General features: G+C 40.9%; 1 protein-coding gene across 1 annotated transcript in view; it reads left to right on the forward strand.

The window, feature by feature from the left end:
- Window positions 1-20,582, forward strand: part of PARD3 (par-3 family cell polarity regulator) — a 722,486-nt gene that overhangs the window by 117,431 nt on the left and 584,473 nt on the right. The window contains exon 2 of the mRNA XM_011956182.1: window positions 5,092-5,193. Coding sequence (XP_011811572.1) covers window positions 5,092-5,193 — 102 coding nt within the window. The remainder of the gene's footprint in view (window positions 1-5,091; window positions 5,194-20,582) is intronic.

A 20,582-nucleotide genomic window follows, 5' to 3' on the forward strand; every position in this document is an offset into this window, starting at 1 on the left:
GGGCCATCTGCTTCTCAGCTTCCAAAAACTGTTTCCCTCATTTCCCTCTGTTCTCTTTCTTCTTGTGGGATTATGCTTGGAAAAAACAAATGACAACAACAAAATCCCCACATGTGTATTGTGGTTTCAGTGGGCTTTCAGGAGGAAATAAAAATAAAAGTGTGTCTTTTTGAGATGATGTTTTTACCCTTTCATTTTTATCTTTGTGTTCACAGTGTTCTGAATCACCTCTTCCTCTCTTCCCTGCTGCTCACACCCTTCTCCCTGCTCAGGGTCCTCCTCTTGTGCCCTGTCCTTCTGGTCTACTCATTTGTTAAGAGCCTACTCTGCTAAAACCTCTCCATAAACTGACCTTTCCAAGTGAGAGTGATCTTTCCTTCCTGAGTTCACAAAACATTTTTTTTTTTTTTTTGGTGTAGTTTTCTTTGAACTCATGGTCTACCTCTTTTTTATGACTTGTTTATGTTTTGTCAGATAAATTTTGTTTTATTTTTGAGATGGAGTCTCGCTCTGTTGCCCAGGCTGGAGTGCAGTGGTGTGATCTCAGCTCACTGCAACCTCCGCCTCCCAGGTTCAAGTGATTCTCCTGGGACTACAGGAGAAGGAGGAGCTGGGACTACAGGCGCACGCCACCATGCCTGGCTAATTTTTGTGATTTTTGTAGAGACAGGGTTTCATCATGTTGGCTGGGTTGGTCTCTTAACTCCTGACCTCAGGTGACCCGCCTGCCTCGGCCTCCCAAAGTGCTGGGATTATAGGTGTGAGTCACTCTGCCTGGCCTGTCAGATACACTTTAATTTCTGACGATGGGTGATGATTGTTTCTTTCCTTCATGCAATGCTTTGCATGTAGTAAATACTCAAATTTTTTTTTATCAACATAGATTTTTTTCAGTGATCTTTTTCTGGTCTTAAGTTAGACAGGATATTGACCATTGCTGTATGCCATGGTTAATGCAAAAGTTGGGTGCTATTTCTAGTTGCAGATACTTTTCTTGAAATTTGCACATGCAGGTAATATGTGAAGCCTATGCATTATACATGTCATAACTCACGAAAGCTCATTAACTTGTTGCATAGGATAACGATGCTGTTTATTTATAGAATCTGAGAGATTTCCTGAAGGTAGCTTAGGAGGTAGTCTCTCTTTAAGACTTTGAGCTGTTCTCTCTTACCACATCCTGGAGTAGAGTGGGCGTCAGCATTCCTTGCAACTTGCATCTTGTAGGGTTACCTCTGCTTACATTCCAACTTAGTCTTCTTCGGAAATGTTCTCTCTAGCACTAGGCCAGGTGAAGGTCATGTTCTTTATCTGAATAAGAGCAGTGATTCTTCAAGTGGTTTTGTCTCCAGGTTTCTTCTGTGGGTTTGGACCTATCCTCGCAAGCCTTGCCCCATGGGGACATTCACTGCTTGATCATCTATTTGATGGATGAACTCTGCTCCTCATTTATTGCTGTGTATGATGGATTTTTGGTTGTCATAATACACAATTATTGTTAAAGTCTTTTGTTATTTTAAGTGGACATATCCTGAATGAGAAACCTTCTTCTTTTTTAATTGAATGTTGTGTCATGTTTGTTTATTCACCCAATGACTGATGCAATTATTGTAGAATTAGAGTTTATTGGTAATATGAAAAGTGGCTTATCATAACTTTTATCTTCCCCCTAAGAGAGGGGGCCTCACTCTGTTGCCCAGGCTGGAGTGCAGTGGTGTATGCACAGCTCACTGCAGCCTTGAACTCTTGTGCTCAAGGGCTCCCCCTGCCTCAGTCTCCCACATAGCTGGGACTGCAGGTGTGGGTCACTATGCCTTGGCCTTCTAAAGTTCTGGGATTACAGGGGTGAGCCATCATGCCAGACCTTATCACAATTTTTTGCTCAGCTACTTTTCTAAGTGTCTATGGACTGGACAGCAAAGATTCCTACCATTATTATTTTAAACTTTTTATTGCAAACTACTACAAAGTTGAATCAGTAAGTATGCTCTAACTTTTTCTCTATTGGATACTGGACTCTTCCCTTAAAAATAAAGCAAGTCCTCTGTTCATTGAAAGAGAATTATGTTATGAAAGCTGCCAGTTAAAATCTCCCAAGAGACCACTGTTCTAAGGAGTTGTATTTCTCAGTGGCAAACATATCCTTCCTGGTTTTTAAACTCTTGTGGGAGGAGGTCATTTTTATATGTTTGTTTGTTTTATTCAATGCAACATGCTCTGTTGGGGTTACTGTTGATCTCCTGCTCAGTTCTTTTCAAAAAGTCATATCCATTCAGCACATTTTTGTGGAGTGGCATTTAGTAAGTGGCAGCCTGATATTTGCCTTGGCATGATGTTATCATGACTGCTTGGCATAGCTGACTGTTGAGTCAGGACCCGTCCAGAGGCAGGAGTCAACTGTTGACTCTCAAAATTAGAAAAGCCTTGATCAGTTAGTTGGAGGATTGTAAGTCAAGTTTATAGAGTATTTCAAAGAGGAGGTAACAAATTCTGCTGATAGACCAAATAAGATGAGGACAGACAACAGACTTTTGTGTTAAGCATTGTGGAGGCTGTTGTGGATGTGATGGAAGAGGAAGCCTGATTGGAATGGGGTTATGGGAGGAAACACGCTTGAAGCAAGTATGAACAATTCTTTAAAAAATTTTGCTGTGAAGATCATCAGAGAATTGGTATAATAACTGGAAGGCAAAGTAGTGTCAACGAAAGGTTTTGTGCTGCATGTGTAAAAATAATTCACAGCCTTTAAAGGCTCGAGCTTGACACCTGACTACTATCTTCCATACAATTGTGGTTTTTAGGAACATTAACAGTGGGACAGGCTGGGCTCTGTGGCTCATGCCTAATCATCCCAGCACTTTGGGAGACTGAGGTGGGAGGATTGCTTAAACCCAGGATTTGGAGGCTGCAGTGAGCTATGATTGCACCATTGTACTTCAGCTTGGATGACAGAGCGAGACTCTGTCTATAAACAAAAGAAAACGGTGGGCTGGAGTTCGACTGCTGATCTGCTTCGGGGGTGTGATGGTCAGGAAAAGCTCTTGGAGAAGAGGATGCCTGAGAAGTCTTGATGGATGGACAGGGCTGGCCTGGAGGGTAAGGTGGGGTCTAGGCATCGGAGGCCTTGGGCACGGAGTTGTGGGGAAGTTGTGCAGGGCCTAACAGGCTGTGAAAGGGAAAGTGCTGGGGAAAAGGTGGAAATGTAGCGGGTTGTGAGGGATGAAGTTCTGAGGTTGAGAAAGTCCATAGGTGGGGATTTATTTCCAAGGGGTGGCTACAAATATTGTATAAAGGCTGCAGATAATGATCTCATCTGGAGGGAGTGAACAGGATCAGGAGGCTTAAAGAATGGTTTTGTAAGCCACATTTTGGAGGTCGGTGTGCTTGTGTGTGTGGAAGTATTTTATAAATGAAAGTTGATATTTAAGTTGATTGGGTCACCCTTGAGCTTGCTTGGTGGGAAGAGGTGGGCAGGATGTGGCTATTCTAAGTGGCCAGGGGGCACCTCTTCCTTATTCACTCCCAGGACATTATTTCCAATTTTCCTTGAAGAGGAAATACCATTTACCATTAGTAAATGGTTTTGGGACTTCATTCTTTGGGGACTCAACGCATCTGGACATGACAAATTCTGGAGCTGTCTCAGTGGCAGGTGTCCCAAGGACTCTTGGATGATATTGTAATTGGGATTCATGTGCAGTCAGAATAGGCCCCACAAATGAAGAGGATGCCAAGGGGTGTGTGTGTGTGTGTGTGTCTGTGTGTGTGTGTGAGTGTGTATGTTTTACAAACTTAACTGTCAGTGTTCTATATAAATGATTCCTTTTATAGAGGTCCAGATAGATGAGGGTTCAGAGGAACTCTGTTACTTGCATAATGGTTTTAATGATAATGCTTACTAACTTTGAGGATTAAGGTCTGAGTTACTTGTTGTGCTGGTTAAAAAGTGACAAGGATTGGTCATTCTGCATTTTTAAAATAAGCATTCCATTTTAGTGATTCTTAGGCATGCTTTGTTAGAGATGGAGTTGGAGAGCTTCTTAAGAATGTGGATTCTCCCCGCACCCCTTCTCCAGGGTCTTGGTCAATAGATCTGTAGTAGGGTCCAGGAATCTGTATTTGAACTCTCATTAATCGTTTGCCTCCTTCTTGCAATCTTTGCTTCAGGAAAGAACTGTACCAAACATCACCTTTTAGGTTTGAAGAATGGAGGATTAACTTGAACTTTTGGATAGCAAAAGCAGTAGGGAATGGTGAAACATACAATTTAGTATATTTTCATTTGAATATGTGAGAGTGATGCAGAAGTTCAGAAACACACAACAGTATTCCTTCTTCAGATAATTTGAAAGCAGAGTTTTAAGGATTTTAAAATATGCATACACCATATAGAAGTGTATAAAATTTAAAATATGTCCTTTTTTTTTCCTTCTCCCCAATCCCACTGCAGGATAACCACTGCAAATTTGTGTGTGTGTGTGTGTGTGTGTTTAGGCATTTTGATGTGTGTGTGTGAGATTTTTGTCTCTGTATAAAGAAACTCAAACCACACAGGATGTGCTTTGTTCACTTTGGTCTTGTCAGCATCCTTCTGTGTCCCTATCTTTCGACCTGTTTGTAAGAAACACTTTGAGCCACCAAGTTGTGCAAACTACTTGATGCAGATAAGCAAAAATACGAATTCTTCAGACACATAATATATGCTGTTTGCTTATTAGAATATTTCTGTAGATTGCACTGGGGGGATTAATAAGTATGATAAGTATTTCATATATTGGGCAATAGGAAATGTAGTGTGCTTTAGGGAAATCAGTATTACTTCTGCAGCACATATTGCTGGTTTGTGCAGTTCTATTATAATAGAGTATCAGCATCAGAGCCAAAGGGAAGAGTGTGTATGAGTCACTCCATAAAAGGAGCAGTGACTCAATACCAAACTTAGGGTGCTGCCTGAATTTTTAATCAATTGCAGTATTGTTGATATGGGGTTGATTCCTTTTTATGGGCAGGAAGTTATCATGGTTTGAAACGTCTCATTCCCTTTTGGTGATGCTAACTTGCTATATTCAACGTTTCTGTTCTTTCGTATAGGACCCAAACTACTGGATACAAGTGCATCGCTTAGAACATGGAGATGGAGGAATACTAGACCTTGATGACATTCTCTGTGATGTAGCAGACGATAAAGACAGAGTGAGTTCAAGTCCTGGGGAACCTTTTTGAATGCATTTATTTTTTCTTTTCAGGACTGGGGACCGGGTGCGATTCATTTCCTTTCTGTTTTAGACAGATACTTTAAATTATGTTTGGGCCACCCACTCTAGTATATTTTCTTTTGTGATAAGTGTCATGAATCTTCACTGTCCTGAATACCAAGGTATAATGATTTTCTTGATACCTGGGACTTAACACTAGATTTTGGGGTTTTAAAACTACAGCTTTTACAATGGAAATATCACAAAAAGATTTCTATGCCATATTCCACCTTAATTTAACCAAACATAACATCTTTCTTCACAAGTCGGGCCTGTCCTTATCATCTCCGTATATACAGTGTACAGCCGCTCTGCATTCTGGTCCCAGTGTTGGCCCAGAGAAGTTTGATCCCAACAGCGACCTGTGCGGTGCACGGTGTTCCTGTGCGATGGGCGAGTGTGTCCCAGGCAGCCTCCCCTGTGTGGGGCCTGCCCCTTAGGAAGCTCGGCTTTGCTGTGTGATGGGCCATTTGTGTCCTGGGCAGCCTCTCCCTGGGTCTCAGGAAGCTCGGCCTTTTCTCTGTCAGTGCTCTGATGCTCTGTGTGTGCTTCCCCAGTCTTTACTGTGGTATGTGAGTTGGCTCCTGGACGTTTCCACCTACTGCTCTTCAGTGTTCCCTCCCACTACCCCACTTTTTTCTGTACTCTTGAGAGGAATGAGGAAGAGTAAGAGGAGGGGGAGGAGGAACGTTTTGAGAATGCCTGACAGGATGTTTGGCTCTTTTTTTTTTTTTTGAGACGGAGTCTCGCTCTGTTGCCCAGACTGGAATGCAGTGGCATGAGCTCAGCTCACTGCAACCTCCGCCTCCTGGGTTCAAGTGATTCTCCTGTCTCAGCCTCTTGAATAGCTGGGATTATAGGCGTGCGCTACCACGCCCAGCTAATTTTTGTATTTTTAGTAGAGACATGGTTTCACCGTGTTGGTCAGGCTGGTCTCGAACTCCTGACCTCATGATCTGCCCGGTTTGGCCACCCAAAGTGCTGAGATTACGGACATGAGCCACCACACCCAGCCCTCGCCACTTCTTTTGTATTTGGCTTATGAGGAATTGCAGAAGGGCTCATAGCCACATACATAGTTACATCAGCATGGTTGTATGGAGGCAGCGACCTGGTTGACTGTCTCCTAAAACCTCATGGCAGTAGCATAGGATATTCAACCAGCTAGGTTACATCACGAGGTCAGAAGATGGTAAGATCACCCAGATACTCACTCTGCTTCCTACTGGGGCTCCCTCTGGTTGCTGGCCCTCTCCCCGCCGGTCTGCTCTTCTTTCCCTCAGCCGTGAGCTGGGTGCACACAGCTGTTGTGTCTTGTTCACAGCTATATTCCTGACAGCATCATGCCTGGCCGAGAGTTGGTGCGTATCTTAAATGTTTGCTTGAAATTTCAAGTAAGACAAAAAAAAAAATCAAATACCAAATATTGTGTAAATTTGGAAGATTAGATTCACTGTTGCACCTGTCGCTGTGGAATTTGTCTCATGTGGCTCCTGTGGGCCAGGAATACATTGTATCACAAAATACTTCTTGGTGTCATTTCTCCTTCTTGGGCTTTTGAGTGAGCCAAGCTTAGGGTAACTCTGGAATCCTTTTCTGCAGTCCACTTGAAGAGTACCATCTTTCATTTATTGTGTGGCTCACTTCCAACATTTAAGGCAACTACAGAGATTTATGAAGAATTTAAACAGGTGCTCTTTTTCCACCAGAATGTTAGAAAGGGATGAATTAATGTATCAATCTTTCAATGTCTTCCTCTTCTCCCTTCTTCTTCCTTCTTTTTTTTTTCTTCTCTCCTCCCTCTCTTTCTCGGTCCCTCTCTCGTTGTTACTTCCTATGTAAAAACAGCACAACTCCGTGTGAGGAAAAATTGGAAAATGCAGAAACATACAAAGGAACTAATCGCCTGCCATCCTGCTGTTGCTGAGAGCTCATCACTGTTGTTTGAGGTTTTCATCCTGACTCTTCCCTTTCTTCAGATAGATACACAGTCTTTTTCTTTTAAACAAAGAAACTTGAATAGTAGGTTTTTTTTTTTTTTTTGAGGTTAGCATATATATATTTCTGTGACCATGAACCATAACTATGCCAACATGGCTGTGTAGTCTTTTGTTTTAATTTAATTTACTGATTTAGAGACCCAAGCTGTCACCCAGGCTGGAGTGCAGTGGCATAATCATAGCTCACTGCAGCCTCAACCTCCCAGGCTCAAGTGATTTTCCTGCCTCAGCCTTTTATTTTTAAAAAAGTTGTATTCTAGATTCAGGGGCACATGTGCAGGTTTGTTATATAGGTAAATTGAGTGTCATGGGGATTTGGTATACAGATTATTTTGTCACCCAGGTAATAAACATAGTACCCAGTAGACTAATTTTTTGATCCTCTCCCTCTTCAAGTAGGCCCTGCTGTCTGTTGTTTTCCTCTTTATGTCCATGTGAGATCATGCATTATTTGGTTTTCTCTTCCCATGTTAGTTCACTTAGGAATAATAGCCTCCAGCTCCATTCATGTTGTTGCAAAAAACATAACCTTGTTCTTTTTTACGGCTGCCTAGTATTCCATGATATGTTTGTACCATTTTTTCTTTATCCAGTCTACCACTGATATGTATTTAGCTTGATTCCATGTCTTTGCTATTGTGAATAGTGTTGTGATGAACGTATGTGTGCATGTGTCTTTATGGCAGAACAATTTCTTTGGATATTTACACAGTAATGGGATTGCTGGGTTGAATGATAACTCTGTTTAAATTCATTGAGAAATTGCCACACTGGATTCCACGATGGCTGAACTAATTTACATTCCCACCAGCAATGTATAAACATTCCCTTTTCTCCTCACCCTTGCCAGCACCTGTTATTTTTTGCTTTTAGTTTTTTTCTTTCAAATTTCTCACACCACACGGATGTATTGTTTGACTTAATAATAGCCACTCTGACTGATATAGGTGGTGTCTCATTGTGGTTTTGATTTGCGTTTCTCTGATAGTAATGTTGAACATTTTTTCATAAGCTTATTGGCCATGTGTATGTATTCTTTTGAAAAGTGTCTGTTCTTGTTCTTTGCCCCTCCCACCCCCCCTTTTTTTTTGAGATGGAATTTCGCTCTTTCGCCCAAACTGGAGTGAAGTGGTGCGATCTCAGCTCATTGCAACCTCTGTCCCCTGGGTTTAAGCGATTCTCTGGCCTCAGCCTCCTGAGAGATTACAGGTGCCCACCACCATGCCCAGCTAATTTTTGTATTTTTAGTAGATACAGCGTTTTGCCATGTTGGCCAGGCTGGTCTCAAACTCCTGACCTCACGTGATCCACCCGCCTTGGGCCTCCCAAAGTGCTAGGATTACAGGCGTAAGCCACCACGCCTGGCCTCTTTGCCCACTTTTTAATGGGGTTGTTTTATGCTTGTTGGTTTGCTTAAGTTCTTTATAGATGCTGGATATTCAACCTTTGTTGGATACATAATTTGCTAATATTTTCTCCCATTCTGTAGGTTGTCTGTTTACTCTGTTGATAGTTTCTTTTGCTATGCAGAAGGTTTTTAGTTTAATTAGGTCGCATTTGTCAATTTTTGTTTTTGTTGTAAATTTTTTGCTGTTTTCGTCATGAAGTCTTGTCCAGGACCTGTAGTCAGAATGGTATTTCCTAGGTTATCTTCCAGGGTTTTTATAGTTTTAGATTTTATGTTTAATTCTTTAATCTATCTTGAATTGATTTTTTTTTTTTTTTTTTGAGATGAAGTCTCGCTCTTATCACCCAGGCTGGAGTGCAGTGGCGCGATCTCAGCTCACTGCAACCTCTGCCTCCCAGGTTCAAGTGATTCTCCTGCCTCAGCCTCCCGAGTAGCTGGGATTACAGGCATGCATCACCATGCCTGGCTAATTTTTGTATTTTTAGTAGAGATGGGATTTCACCATGGTGGCCATGCTGGTCTCAAACTCCTGACCTCAAGCGATCCTGAGCCTGCTTTGGCCTCCCGAGGTGCTGGGGTTACATGCGTGAGCCACTGTGCCCAGCCCTTTGAATTGATTTTTATGTATGGTGTAAGGAAAGGGTCCAGTGTCAATATTCAGCATATGGCTAGCCAGTTATCCCAACACCATTTATTGAATGGTGTGTCCTTTCCCCGTTGCTTGTTTTTGTCAGCTTTGTCAAAGATCAGATGGTTGTAGGTGTGTGGCATTATATCTGGGCTCTGTGTGCTGTTCCATGGGTCTGTGTGTCTGTTTTTGTACCAGTACCACGCTGTTTTGGTTACTATAGCCTTGTACTATAGTTTAATGTTGGGTAATGTGATGCCTCCAGCCTTGTTCTTTTTGCTTAGGATTGGCTTGGCTTGGCTATTCAGGCTCTTTTTCAGTTCCATGTGAATTAATTTTTTTTTTTTTCTAATTCTGTGAAGAATGTCATTGGTAGTTTGATAGGAGTAGCATTGAATCTGTACATTTCTTTGGGCAGTGTGGCCATTTTAATGATATTTGTTGTTTCAATCCGAGAGCATGGAACATTTTTCCATTTGTTTGTATCATATCTGGTTTCTTTGAGCAGTGTTTTTAAATTTTCATCGTAGATATCTTTTCTTTGGTTAGCTGTATTCCTAGGCATGTTACTCTTTTTGTGGCTGTTGTGAATGGGATTGTGTTTTTTATTTGGCTCTTAGTTCAGATGTTGTTGGTGTGTAGGAATGCTACTGATTTTTATACATTGGTTTTGCATCCTGAAACTTTGCTGAAGTTGTTTATCAGATCCAGGAGCTTTTGGGCAGAGACTGTGGGGTTTACCATATCATCTGCAAACAGGGATAGTTTGACTTCCTCTCTTCCTATTTGGGTGTCACCTCAGCCTCTTGAGTAATTGGGACTATAGGCATACCGCACAATCCCTGGCTAATTTATTTAAACATTTTTGTAGAGACAGAATCTCACTATGTTGCCAAGACTTGTATCAAACTCGTGGGCTCAAGCGCTCCTCCTGCCTTTGCCTCCCAAAGTGCTGGGACTGCAGGCATGAGCCACTGCTCCCGGCTGTGTTTTGATGTGTGGATTCATGTACAGTCTCGTTGTACTTGCTGTGGACACTTAGGTGACTATGGAGCCAGCTGCTGTGCTCACTTGTACACTTGTCCCTTTGGTACTCTCTGTACTCTTAACAGCTGGGATGAGCATGCCTGTTTCTCCACATTTCCTTTTTATTTTTACAGATGCAAGCTTTCCCTCAGGGTGGTGCCATCCTGCTTTACACTTTGACTTTGTGCCTTTCCATAGAGCAAGTGAGGCGTGGCTTATAACATGTTTTCTTGGCTTTGGCGTGTGGCTTGGAATAACCTGTTGTGGAAGTTTGGTTGTTGCACAAGTAGGATTTATGGGGCTGTACGATCTCAATGTTTCTGAGAATGCTGAACTCAATGGACTCATTTATGTGTAGCACAATGTAGTAAGGCCTGAAGGGTTATGCAGTACCAATTACTGTTTCCATTCATCCCCCCGCACTCCAGCCGACATTAGATGCCCTCAGAGTTTATGTGTTGAGCCAGTAGAACATCATGATGTAGATGTTCAGCACAATGATTTTTGCAAAGTCTTTTGAAATGTATGGAGACTTATTTTTTGGTCCAGCATATGGCCTTTTTGGTGGACATTTTATGGGTACTTGAAAATAATGTATTCTGCAGTCATTAGGCTGTTATAAAAATCAGTGAGGCCATCCAGGCATGCTGGCTCACACCTGTAATCCCAGCACTTTGGGAGGCTGAGGCAGGCAGATCACTTGAGGTCAGGAGTTCAGGACAAGCCTGGCCAACATGGTGAAACCCCATCTTTACTAAAAATACAAAAATTAGCTGGGTGTGGTGGCACGTGCCTGTAATCCCAGCTACTTGGGAGGCTGAGGCAGGAGAATTGCTTGAACCCAGGGAACAGAGGTTGCAGTGAGCTGAGATCATCCCACTGTACTCCAGCCTGGGTGACATAGCAAGACTCTGTCTCATAAATAAATAAATAAAAATAAAATGTAAAAATCAGTGAGGTTAAGGTGGATGATGTTAGTTTGGATCTTTAGTGAATAATGTGTTATTCAGCAACTGAAAGTCATGCACTCTTGTTTCAACACAATTAACTGTTAGATTATACACAAAACCAAGCAAAAGGCAAACTATGCTTGATATTTTTAAATAGTGACATATTAAAATCATACAATCTTAATAAATGACATTTTAGATTTTAGATTTTGTATCCTTCTGTGAATTTGATGATAAAAATATATATTTTCTGGAGTCTTTTATCATGTTTCCTGTACAAATTAAAATGTCCTTTAACCTGAGAAAAATATTTTAAACATCAATAGGTGAAATAACGCTTTAGACAATTTTATATCATGTTGATTGAAATCAGTTTCCAAACAGAAAAATGCTGGAGCACATTATACCATAGAGTAGCTTTTAAAGCTGTTTTTTATTTGTTCAGGAATACTTTAAAAGATATGCATAATTGATGTAAATATTGTTGAGTGACATTCCTAGATTAAGTGCCCATTGTAAGTTGAAACTATCAGAAATACGATTAGTATTTCTGATAGACTCTGATAGACTCACAACACCCAGATTCACAGGCATGGCTGGATGCATCATTCAGACTGAGAGACTGCGTGATGCAGTTGGTCGCACGGTTCTTTTCCGTGGCTCTGACATTCAATCCTGATTTAATCATCTTGGAGTGTTTTCAGCTATTTTTGGCAACTACTCCGAGTGAGGATTTTGACACTTGTTTTGCTTTTTGGTTTAAGGAAAAAAGAACGAACATTATACCTGTCTTAAATAACATTTATCTAAAAAAAGTCCTGTTTTGTGAATATCCCCTGGATGCATGTTCAAAATGTAGATACCTAGCCTGGGAAGTAGGCTCTCTGTGAAGGGGCCTGGGCATGTGCATTTTACAGTCCCCCTCCTGCTGGTGTTTAGGCTCACTAAGTTACGAAACCACAACTGTAATGGCTCTGCCTCTGTAGTAGGGAAGATGCTCTCGAAGATGCAAATTTTATACTTGGTCGTTGTGAATTTCTAACATTATTAAAAACTTTATTTTTTATGGAAGGGAAGAGGCATATTTTAAATGATAGCAAAAGAAAATTAAAATCACGTACTTATTACCCCTGATTTTCCTCATTATCCTTTAATTATTAGCGTTCAGGGCACAGCACTGAGGAAGTTTTCTGTTAGTACCCATACAGTTCTCATTTCCAGGATTTACCCAAATTTGTTCAAATGGTGCTATTATAGATTGCCCTGGCCCCTTGGAGTAGGTTTGATTTTCTAAGGTGTAGAATACTCGAGATCTACTTTGAGTGTAAAATGGTACTTTGTTTTGTTTGTCTTTTCTCTGTGTTTCTGCTTTCCAGTAAGGGAACAGTGATGTCATGTTTACTCTTAGCATCTCAGTCTCAGTTTTGTCAATTGACATTTTGCCAAATTATTAAAATATTATGGGCTGGGCACAGTGGTTCACGCCTGTAATCCCAGCACTTTGGGAGGCTGAGGTGGATAAATCACCTGAGATCGGGAGTTCAAGACCAGCCTGGCCAACATGCTGAAACCCTGCCTCTACTAAAAATACAAAAATTAGCCAGGTTTGGTCGTGCACACCTGTCGTCCCAGTTATTTGAGAGGCTGAGGCATGAGAATCATGTAGGGCCAGGAGGCAGAGGTTACAGTGAGCCGAGATTGCCCCACTGTGCTCTAGCCTGGGCGACAAAGTGAGACTCTGCCTCAAAAAAAAAAAAAAAATAAATAAATAAATATAATGATTGTGGGAATCGTGCATTAAGTTGTTAACTCCCTTAGAATGTTTCAGCCACCGGTTTACTCTGAGTTTTTTCCTTTGTGCACACTGTGGCTTAATTTCCATAAGTTAACATGAATTATGATGTCTGCCTAGGGTGTTACATGGTGACCAGCATACTGTTTTTTGCTGATCAGGTAGGTGAGTTGTTGAATCTCTAGTCCTTGCCTTCCCTCAGGTGAAGTGGATGTAGCCCAGGAGAACGTGCTTTTAATGCAGGCATCTTAATCTTTCCATCTTGGGGAAATACACATTTTAAAGAAGCAGTGATTTCTGAAGGCATACCTTATCATAAGTCCTATTACAGAAAACAGTATAATGAAAAACTTATGAAATGTGTTTTCTGTTGTCTTAATCGAAAGGAATAATTTACTTATTCGTAACTACATACCCTACTGTCTTTTGATGAATACTTGAGATTAAGATTAAATGGGATAAATGAAAACCTAGTTTCAATGTTGAATCAAAGCTAAGTGGCCTCCCTCCCCTTCTCAAAGGTTAATAAGAGAAGTTTTTCAAACAAGAGTGCTTGAATAATTTAAAAGACAGCATATGGAATAATTTCCTTTGCAAGAAAATCAGACTAATATTTTTAGGTAATTCAGTTTGCTGAGCACCTATTGTGTACCAGGCATTGGGCTTAATGCTACTATACAATGTGTGTGTGTATATGTGTGTGTGTGTGTGTGTATATATGTGTATATATACATGTATATATGTGTGTGTATGTGTGTGTGTATATATATATGAGCAAGGCAAAGTCTTGTAGACATGTAAGCGAAAGACCAGTGGGTGTTAAGTGATCTGATTTACATTTGAGAAATATCCCCCAGATGGCTGTGTGAAGAATGAATGAGGAGGCAGCATGAAAGGCAGAGGCCAGTCAGCAGGTTTTCTGGAACCAGGATTCGAATGCAGGCAGTATGTGGCTCCTGCCGGTTTTGTGGATGGAGGTTGAAATTGATGGCGATTGGGCTGGGTGGAGATGGTGGGGCATTTACCAAAGTAGGGACTACTGCAAGGTTGCCAGACTGGGGATGGGAGATTAGGTTCAATGTTGCCTTCTGTGAGTTTGAGTGTCTAGGAGCTGTTAGTTAGGCAGCTGGATATTTGTGACTAACCATAGATAAATCTGTGAATCCAATACAAATTTGTTAAAAATCAGTTTGAAACAATGTACCAAATATGGTCTAATTTTAGTGCAAATAATTATGTACATTGGAAAAAGTTTGAGGAGTAGACCAAAAAGTGTCAGTACTGGTCATCTCTGAGGACAGTGTGCGAGGTTCACTGTTTTGTTTTTGTTTTCACTGTCCGCTCCATATTCTGCTTTTGTTTAATTCCAGTAAGAAAGAAGCATTGGGTTTAATTATAAATAGAGCTTAGAATAGAAACATCTTTTTTTTTGACCTTTAGTATGAATTGGCATAGGAACTGAATGATTTAAAGATTTTGATAACCTGGAAATGAAATAACTTGTATAAATTGACTTCCTTAACTACATGACTGTATTCATTTCTTCCTAAGTAAACTTATTTTAGTGTGTAAAGAAGCAAATATTTAAATTTGCTGCCAAGCAGAGCACCAAATGGTTAATTATTTCAGAAGGATTATTTCCCAGCATTTAAGTGTTTTGTGGGCACTGGTTTGACCACAGTTCATCAGTTTGTGGGAGCACAGGGCCCAGATATGGTACAGGTAGAGCAGTGAGGTGTTAGTGAAAGGGAGTCGGGAGGGGGTCAGGCCTCCTGCATGAGAAGTGAGGGTCTTCATGAGCAGTAGGAGCTTTGGGGTCAGCCTGCACAAGATGGGCTGGGCCTCACTCCTTTTAGTGAAAGCCCTCAAGACTTTGCTTATCTGGGGCCACCCAGTGAGTCAGGGGACAGAGGCTCTCACTCTTTCAGTTACACCAGTCCCATGCTGGGGTTTGATAACTTGGTGTGCCGCACTGTGCGTTTCTGTTTCTTTGGAAGTGCTGGGCATCTCGTATGGTGGGCTGTGGAGCCACACTGCCTGCATTTGAATCCCGGCTTCACGCTGTCTTGACATGACTTCTCTTGCCTCAGTTTTCCCATCTGTAAATGGGGTATAATCATAGTACCTATCTTACGAGTTTTTTGTTGGTTTTTTTGTTTTTAAATTTCAGATTCAGGAGATAATAGGTATATTGGGTGATGATGGGATTTGAGCCTCGGTGAACTCATCACCTAAACTGTGAATGTAGTACCCGGTAAATAGTTTTGCAAGCCTTGCTTCCTTCCATGCCTTTCCACTTTTGGAGTCGCCAGTGTCCATGATTTCCATCTTTATGACCATGTGTGCCCATTGTTTAGCTTCCACTTATGAATGAGAATATGTGGTACTCACCTTTCTGTGTCAGAGTTATTTCACTTAGGGTATTGGCTTCCAGCTCCATCTATGTGGCTGCAAAGGACATGATTTCATTATGAGGTTAAGTTTAACATTAAGCCTTAGAATTCACATTAAGGTTTTGTGCTCGGCAAAAATAAGGTCCTAGGAAATGTTAATTGTGGTTGCCATTGTTGGCCACCATTACCACCACCACCATTGTCAAATTAGGCTCTTCATTCTTTTAATAACAACTTCTAAGGTTTTTTGTTTTGTTTTGTTTTGTTTTTCTTCGAGACAGGCCCTCGCTCTGTCACCCAGGCTGGAATGCAGTGATGCAATCTCTGCAACCTCTATCTCCTGGACTTGCACTTCAGCCGCCTGAGTAGCTTGGACCACAGATGTGCATCACCATGCCTGGCTTTTTGTTTGTTTATTTAAGATGGGTCTTGGTCTGTCACCCAGGCTGGAGTGCAGTGACCTGATCTAGCTCACTACAGCCTCTAGCATCTGGGCTTAAATGATCCTCCTGCTTCAGCCTCCCAAAAGTGCTTAGATTACAGGTGTGAGTCACTGCACCTGGCTTGAGGATTTAAAAACAAGCGAGCAAACAAACCAGGCTATCCTAGATATTTGTGTTATGAAATGAGTTTCTATAGGTAATCACCTTCACTTATTTTTTATTTCTATGAATTTATAGAGAGCATGGTGTATAATTGGTGCCCAGAGATAGTTGTTGTAAGAAATACGTTGTTCATTTTCTGTATCTTAGAATTTGAGGATTCTCAGTACACTATTAAAACATATGTTCTCCTGAAACAGAAAAGTAGTAAAGATCTCAGTCTATATTTTCAGTATTTGGGAATCAAATAAGAACTGTATCTATTAGCTCTTCCCCCTAGAAACCCCCCCCCAATAAAAAAACAAAAAGAGGAGGAGGGCAGATGACTCTTGGTTGCTTCTTCTTCATTAACAGCTTCTGAATAATTTTGGAGAAGTCATTTTAAATGCTAAACATCACGCCATTCATTCATAAAAAAGGATAGGAGTCATATAGAAAATAGCAGGACCATTTTTCTTTCCTTCTGGATTTTACAGGAAAAGAAGAAAATAGGCAGAGCCTGTACCCTTTGATCCTGTCATTGCAGAATAAGTCAACTATTATAACTAAGAAATCTGTTTCCACCTTGTGTGCTACACATTGTAGTAGGATTTAGTCACATCTTACATCAGCCCTGCAAGGTACATGGTGGTGTCCCCATTTTTAAAAAGAGAGAGATGGAATATGCCTCCCATATTTACAGATCTCTTTCTGCTCACTGGGCTTCTCCCTGGCCCCAAATAACTAACACTTTGATTATCGATTGCAGTTGGAGAAGGAAGCCAGTTTGGTTAGTGAAAATGTGGATTGTAACTCTATTTCATTTTCTCAGATCTATCTCCCTTCCTCCCTTGCTCTTTTTCTCTTTCTCTCTTTTTTTCCTATATCCTCTTTCATTTTATTTTCTTCTTTATTTCCTTTCTTTGACAAGGTCTCTGTCACCCAGACTGGAGTGCAGTGGTGCAGTCATAGCTCACTGCAGCCTCAAACATCTGGGATCAGGTGATCCTCCTGCCTCAGCCTCCCACGTAGCTGCGACTACATGTGTGTGCCACCACACGCTTGGCTAATTAAACAAAAAAAATTTTCTTGAGTGACAGGGAAATTAGCTTAAAGGTTTTTTTGAGATGGGGGCAGGTCTCACTGTGTTGTTCAGGTTGATCTTGAACTCCTGGGCTCAAGCCATCTTCCTGTGTTGTTGGTGCGAGCCACCACACCTGTCTCCATTTTGTCAGATTTCTATGTTTTCTTTTTCTTCTATATCTTCTAATATGATTATTTGTTAAGAGGTCAGGAGTTTAGTGTTGTGTATAATTCTACCACAGTTCATGTTTATTGATGCCCATTGTTCATATGTCCAACTAAAATGATAGCATTTGTTTGAGCAAAGGTTAAGTATGTCTTGCAGATTCTCATTCATCCTGTCCTTTCTGCATTCATTTAGAAATACTTGTTCAGTTCCTAATATGTTTGAGAAACAGCCAGAGGATGCATCAGTGAGCGGGAGATGAGTTTCTGGTTCACAGAGCTACTTACAGTGAGGAATACAGAGTAAAGGAGGTGAGTGTGGATGTGATAGACAGTAGGGGGTGTGGGTGGCCCCTTGAGGTGGTTGGAAAGGACAGCTCTCCAGAGAAGACAGGTGGGCTGGACTTTGGATGAGAAAGAAACATCTCTGGGATCTGTTGGGGGCAGAGCAGTCTAGATAGAGATAGCCTGTACAAACATGTGAAGTGGAAAAAAGGTGGAAGTGTTTATGAATCAAAAGGGAATTAGCGTGGCTAGGATGCAGCAAGCAATCGGGAGAGGAGAACGATATGGGGTTGGAGAGGAAGGTAGGGTTGAGATTAGAGATGACGTTAAAGACTGTGTTAAGGGATTTTTAAGATTTGACATGAAATGCCATAAAAAGTCACCAAACTGTCACACTGTGGAGTGACATAATCAGGTCTATATTTTTAGAAGATTGCTGTGGGAAGAGTGTGTTGTAGATGGGCAAGAGATGGGGAAGGACCAATGAGAAGGCAGCCAGCCATCCAGAGAAGAGGGGATGGTGGCTGAAACTACAGTGGCATTGGGAGAAAATGTGTGGAGTTCAGATATGTTTCAGAATTAAAATTTCCAGAATTTCAGGCTGTGAGGAATGAGGGCAAGCAAGGAATTAAGGATGAGTTTTGGAGCAAATGGAAGAGGGATATGGAGGCTCCCTTACTGGGATGTAGAAGGCTCAAGGAGGGAAGTAGGACACAGGGACAAGTCAAGTCTTCCACGGCACATTGAGCTGAATGTGAAATGCCCATATGAGGTTCCAACACAGATGTCAGGTATTGGACATATGTCTGAAGCTCAAGGGAGAGAGTTGGATATAGGAATTTGGAAGTCACATCTATATAGAACAGATAGTATTTAAAGGCATGCAACAAATATTTCCACATGGCAGAAATGTGAATTCTTTCAGCCTGATAACCTTTATTGGTTCTTCTTTTATTATTTTTTATTTTTTTGAGACAGAGTCTTGCTCTGTTGCTCAGGCTGGAGTGCAGTGGCATGATCTCGGCTCACTGCATCCTCTGCCTCCAGGGTTCAAGCAATTCTCGTGCCTCAGCCTTCCAAGTAGCTGGGATTACAGGCGCCTGCCACCACACACAGCTATTTTTGTATTTGAAGTAGAGATGAGGTTTCACCATGTTGGCCAGGCTGGTCTCGAACTCCCAACCTTAGGTTATCCACCGGTCTTGGCCTCCCAAAGTGTTTATTGATTCTTCTGATGGTGCATACCCTTTGCCTAATACCAGCCTTTGACTGTGATGGAAAATACTAATAAATTTATTTTATTTATTTTTATTTTTTTGAGACAGAGCCTCTCTCTGTCACTCAGGCTGGAGTGCAGTGGCATCATCTTGGCTCACTGCAACCTCTGCCTCTCGGGTTCAAGCAGTTCTTCTGCCCCAGCCTCCTGAGTAGCTGGGATTACAGGCGTGCACCACCATGCCCAGCTAATGTTTTTGTATTTTAATAGAGACAGGGTTTTACCATGTTGGCCAGACTGGTCTTGGACTCCTGACCTCAAGTGATCCACCCACCTTGGCCTCCCAAAGTGTTGGGATTACAATCGTGAACCACCATGCTCAGCCAAGGAAAATACCAGTAAATTTAAATTAAGAAATAGAGTCTTGGATGTGGGTGGGGAACTCTGCAAATTCTCCTGCGTCTAAACATCTGGGTGAGAGGAACATAAAATTTGGATTTTGGGAAAAAAATAACCAGCTGAATTTGAAATACTACAAAGGGAAATGACTCTGCAGACATGAGACAAATTGTCATATGGTTTCTAAAATATGTTCTGAAATCAGATTCAGAAAGCTGCTAGAAATTCAACATCTATAACCATTTCATGTTTGATGGCATTTGACTGCCATCAGCAAAGAGCTTATTTAATATGAAATAAAGGTGCACAGTATAAAATCAGAGATTCTCCTGGAATGAGAGAATTAGAGAATCTGTACCCTGTCTTTCAGAATTCTGAAGTTCCTTGCGTCTGAATGTGTGGTATACTGCTTGACTTAAATTCTTACAAAAGATCGTCAAGAGAGATTTCTTTTCAAGGGTGCAGTCGAATGCGGAGTTCGAGGGCACCCTGGGCAATATAGTGAGACCTTGTCTTACTTAAAAAAAGAAATATATATATATATATACACACACACACACACACACATATATATGTGTATACACACACACATATATATGTATATATCATATAAAAATCTAATTATATACATGTAGATTGTATATAACATATAATGCCATATATTTGATATATATTATATATAATAAAGATAATGCTAGCAAAATATTTGCAGCTACAACTGTGGTGTTCCATGTTCTATAAGGTATATGAAGTTTTGTATCCTTTTTTTCTTAGTATAGCTGCATTCCACATCCTTTTAAAGCAAGAAAAGCCCCATATGTAGGTGAGAACATTCAGGCTAGATAAATTAGGAGGAGTGTTCAGGTCAGCCTCCAGATGGGCTGGTTCTGACTTTCCCTCCCTCCCCAAAAAGGCAGTCTTGACTATTCTTTCTACGTTTAATTAACACAACTAATTACTTCTCAAACTGTCGCTGTGTAGGACTACATTTGTTTTTTGTTTTTTTTCCTCCAACCTGTGGCAGAACAATACTTTTAAAATACAATGCAAATAAATTACTAGTGGCTTGTGTTTTATGGGCCTTTATTTTAGCTATTATTAGAGTTAACAGATATAAAATTACTCAGTCAAATTGCTATGTTCTCAAAAGCTTACTCTATTTCTGTACTTCATGCAGACTGGGACCACACTTTGAGTAATATTGCATTGTATAACACTGTTAAATACAGTTGTCCTTAAATTTTCTGTGTTTATATTATTCATCAGCTGTGTCTTTCTGGTGTAGGCTGTTTGGTTATATAGCTTCTTTAAGCTATATAACCTATTAAGCTATTGGTATGTGTTTTTAAAAATAATTCCATGCCTCTTGTTACCTTGAACATTTTGTTTCTTTCTCTTTTC

This window comes from Colobus angolensis, unplaced genomic scaffold (genome assembly GCF_000951035.1).
Source record: "Colobus angolensis palliatus isolate OR3802 unplaced genomic scaffold, Cang.pa_1.0 Scaffold41, whole genome shotgun sequence".
In the NCBI taxonomy this organism is placed as follows: Eukaryota; Metazoa; Chordata; class Mammalia; order Primates; family Cercopithecidae; genus Colobus; species Colobus angolensis.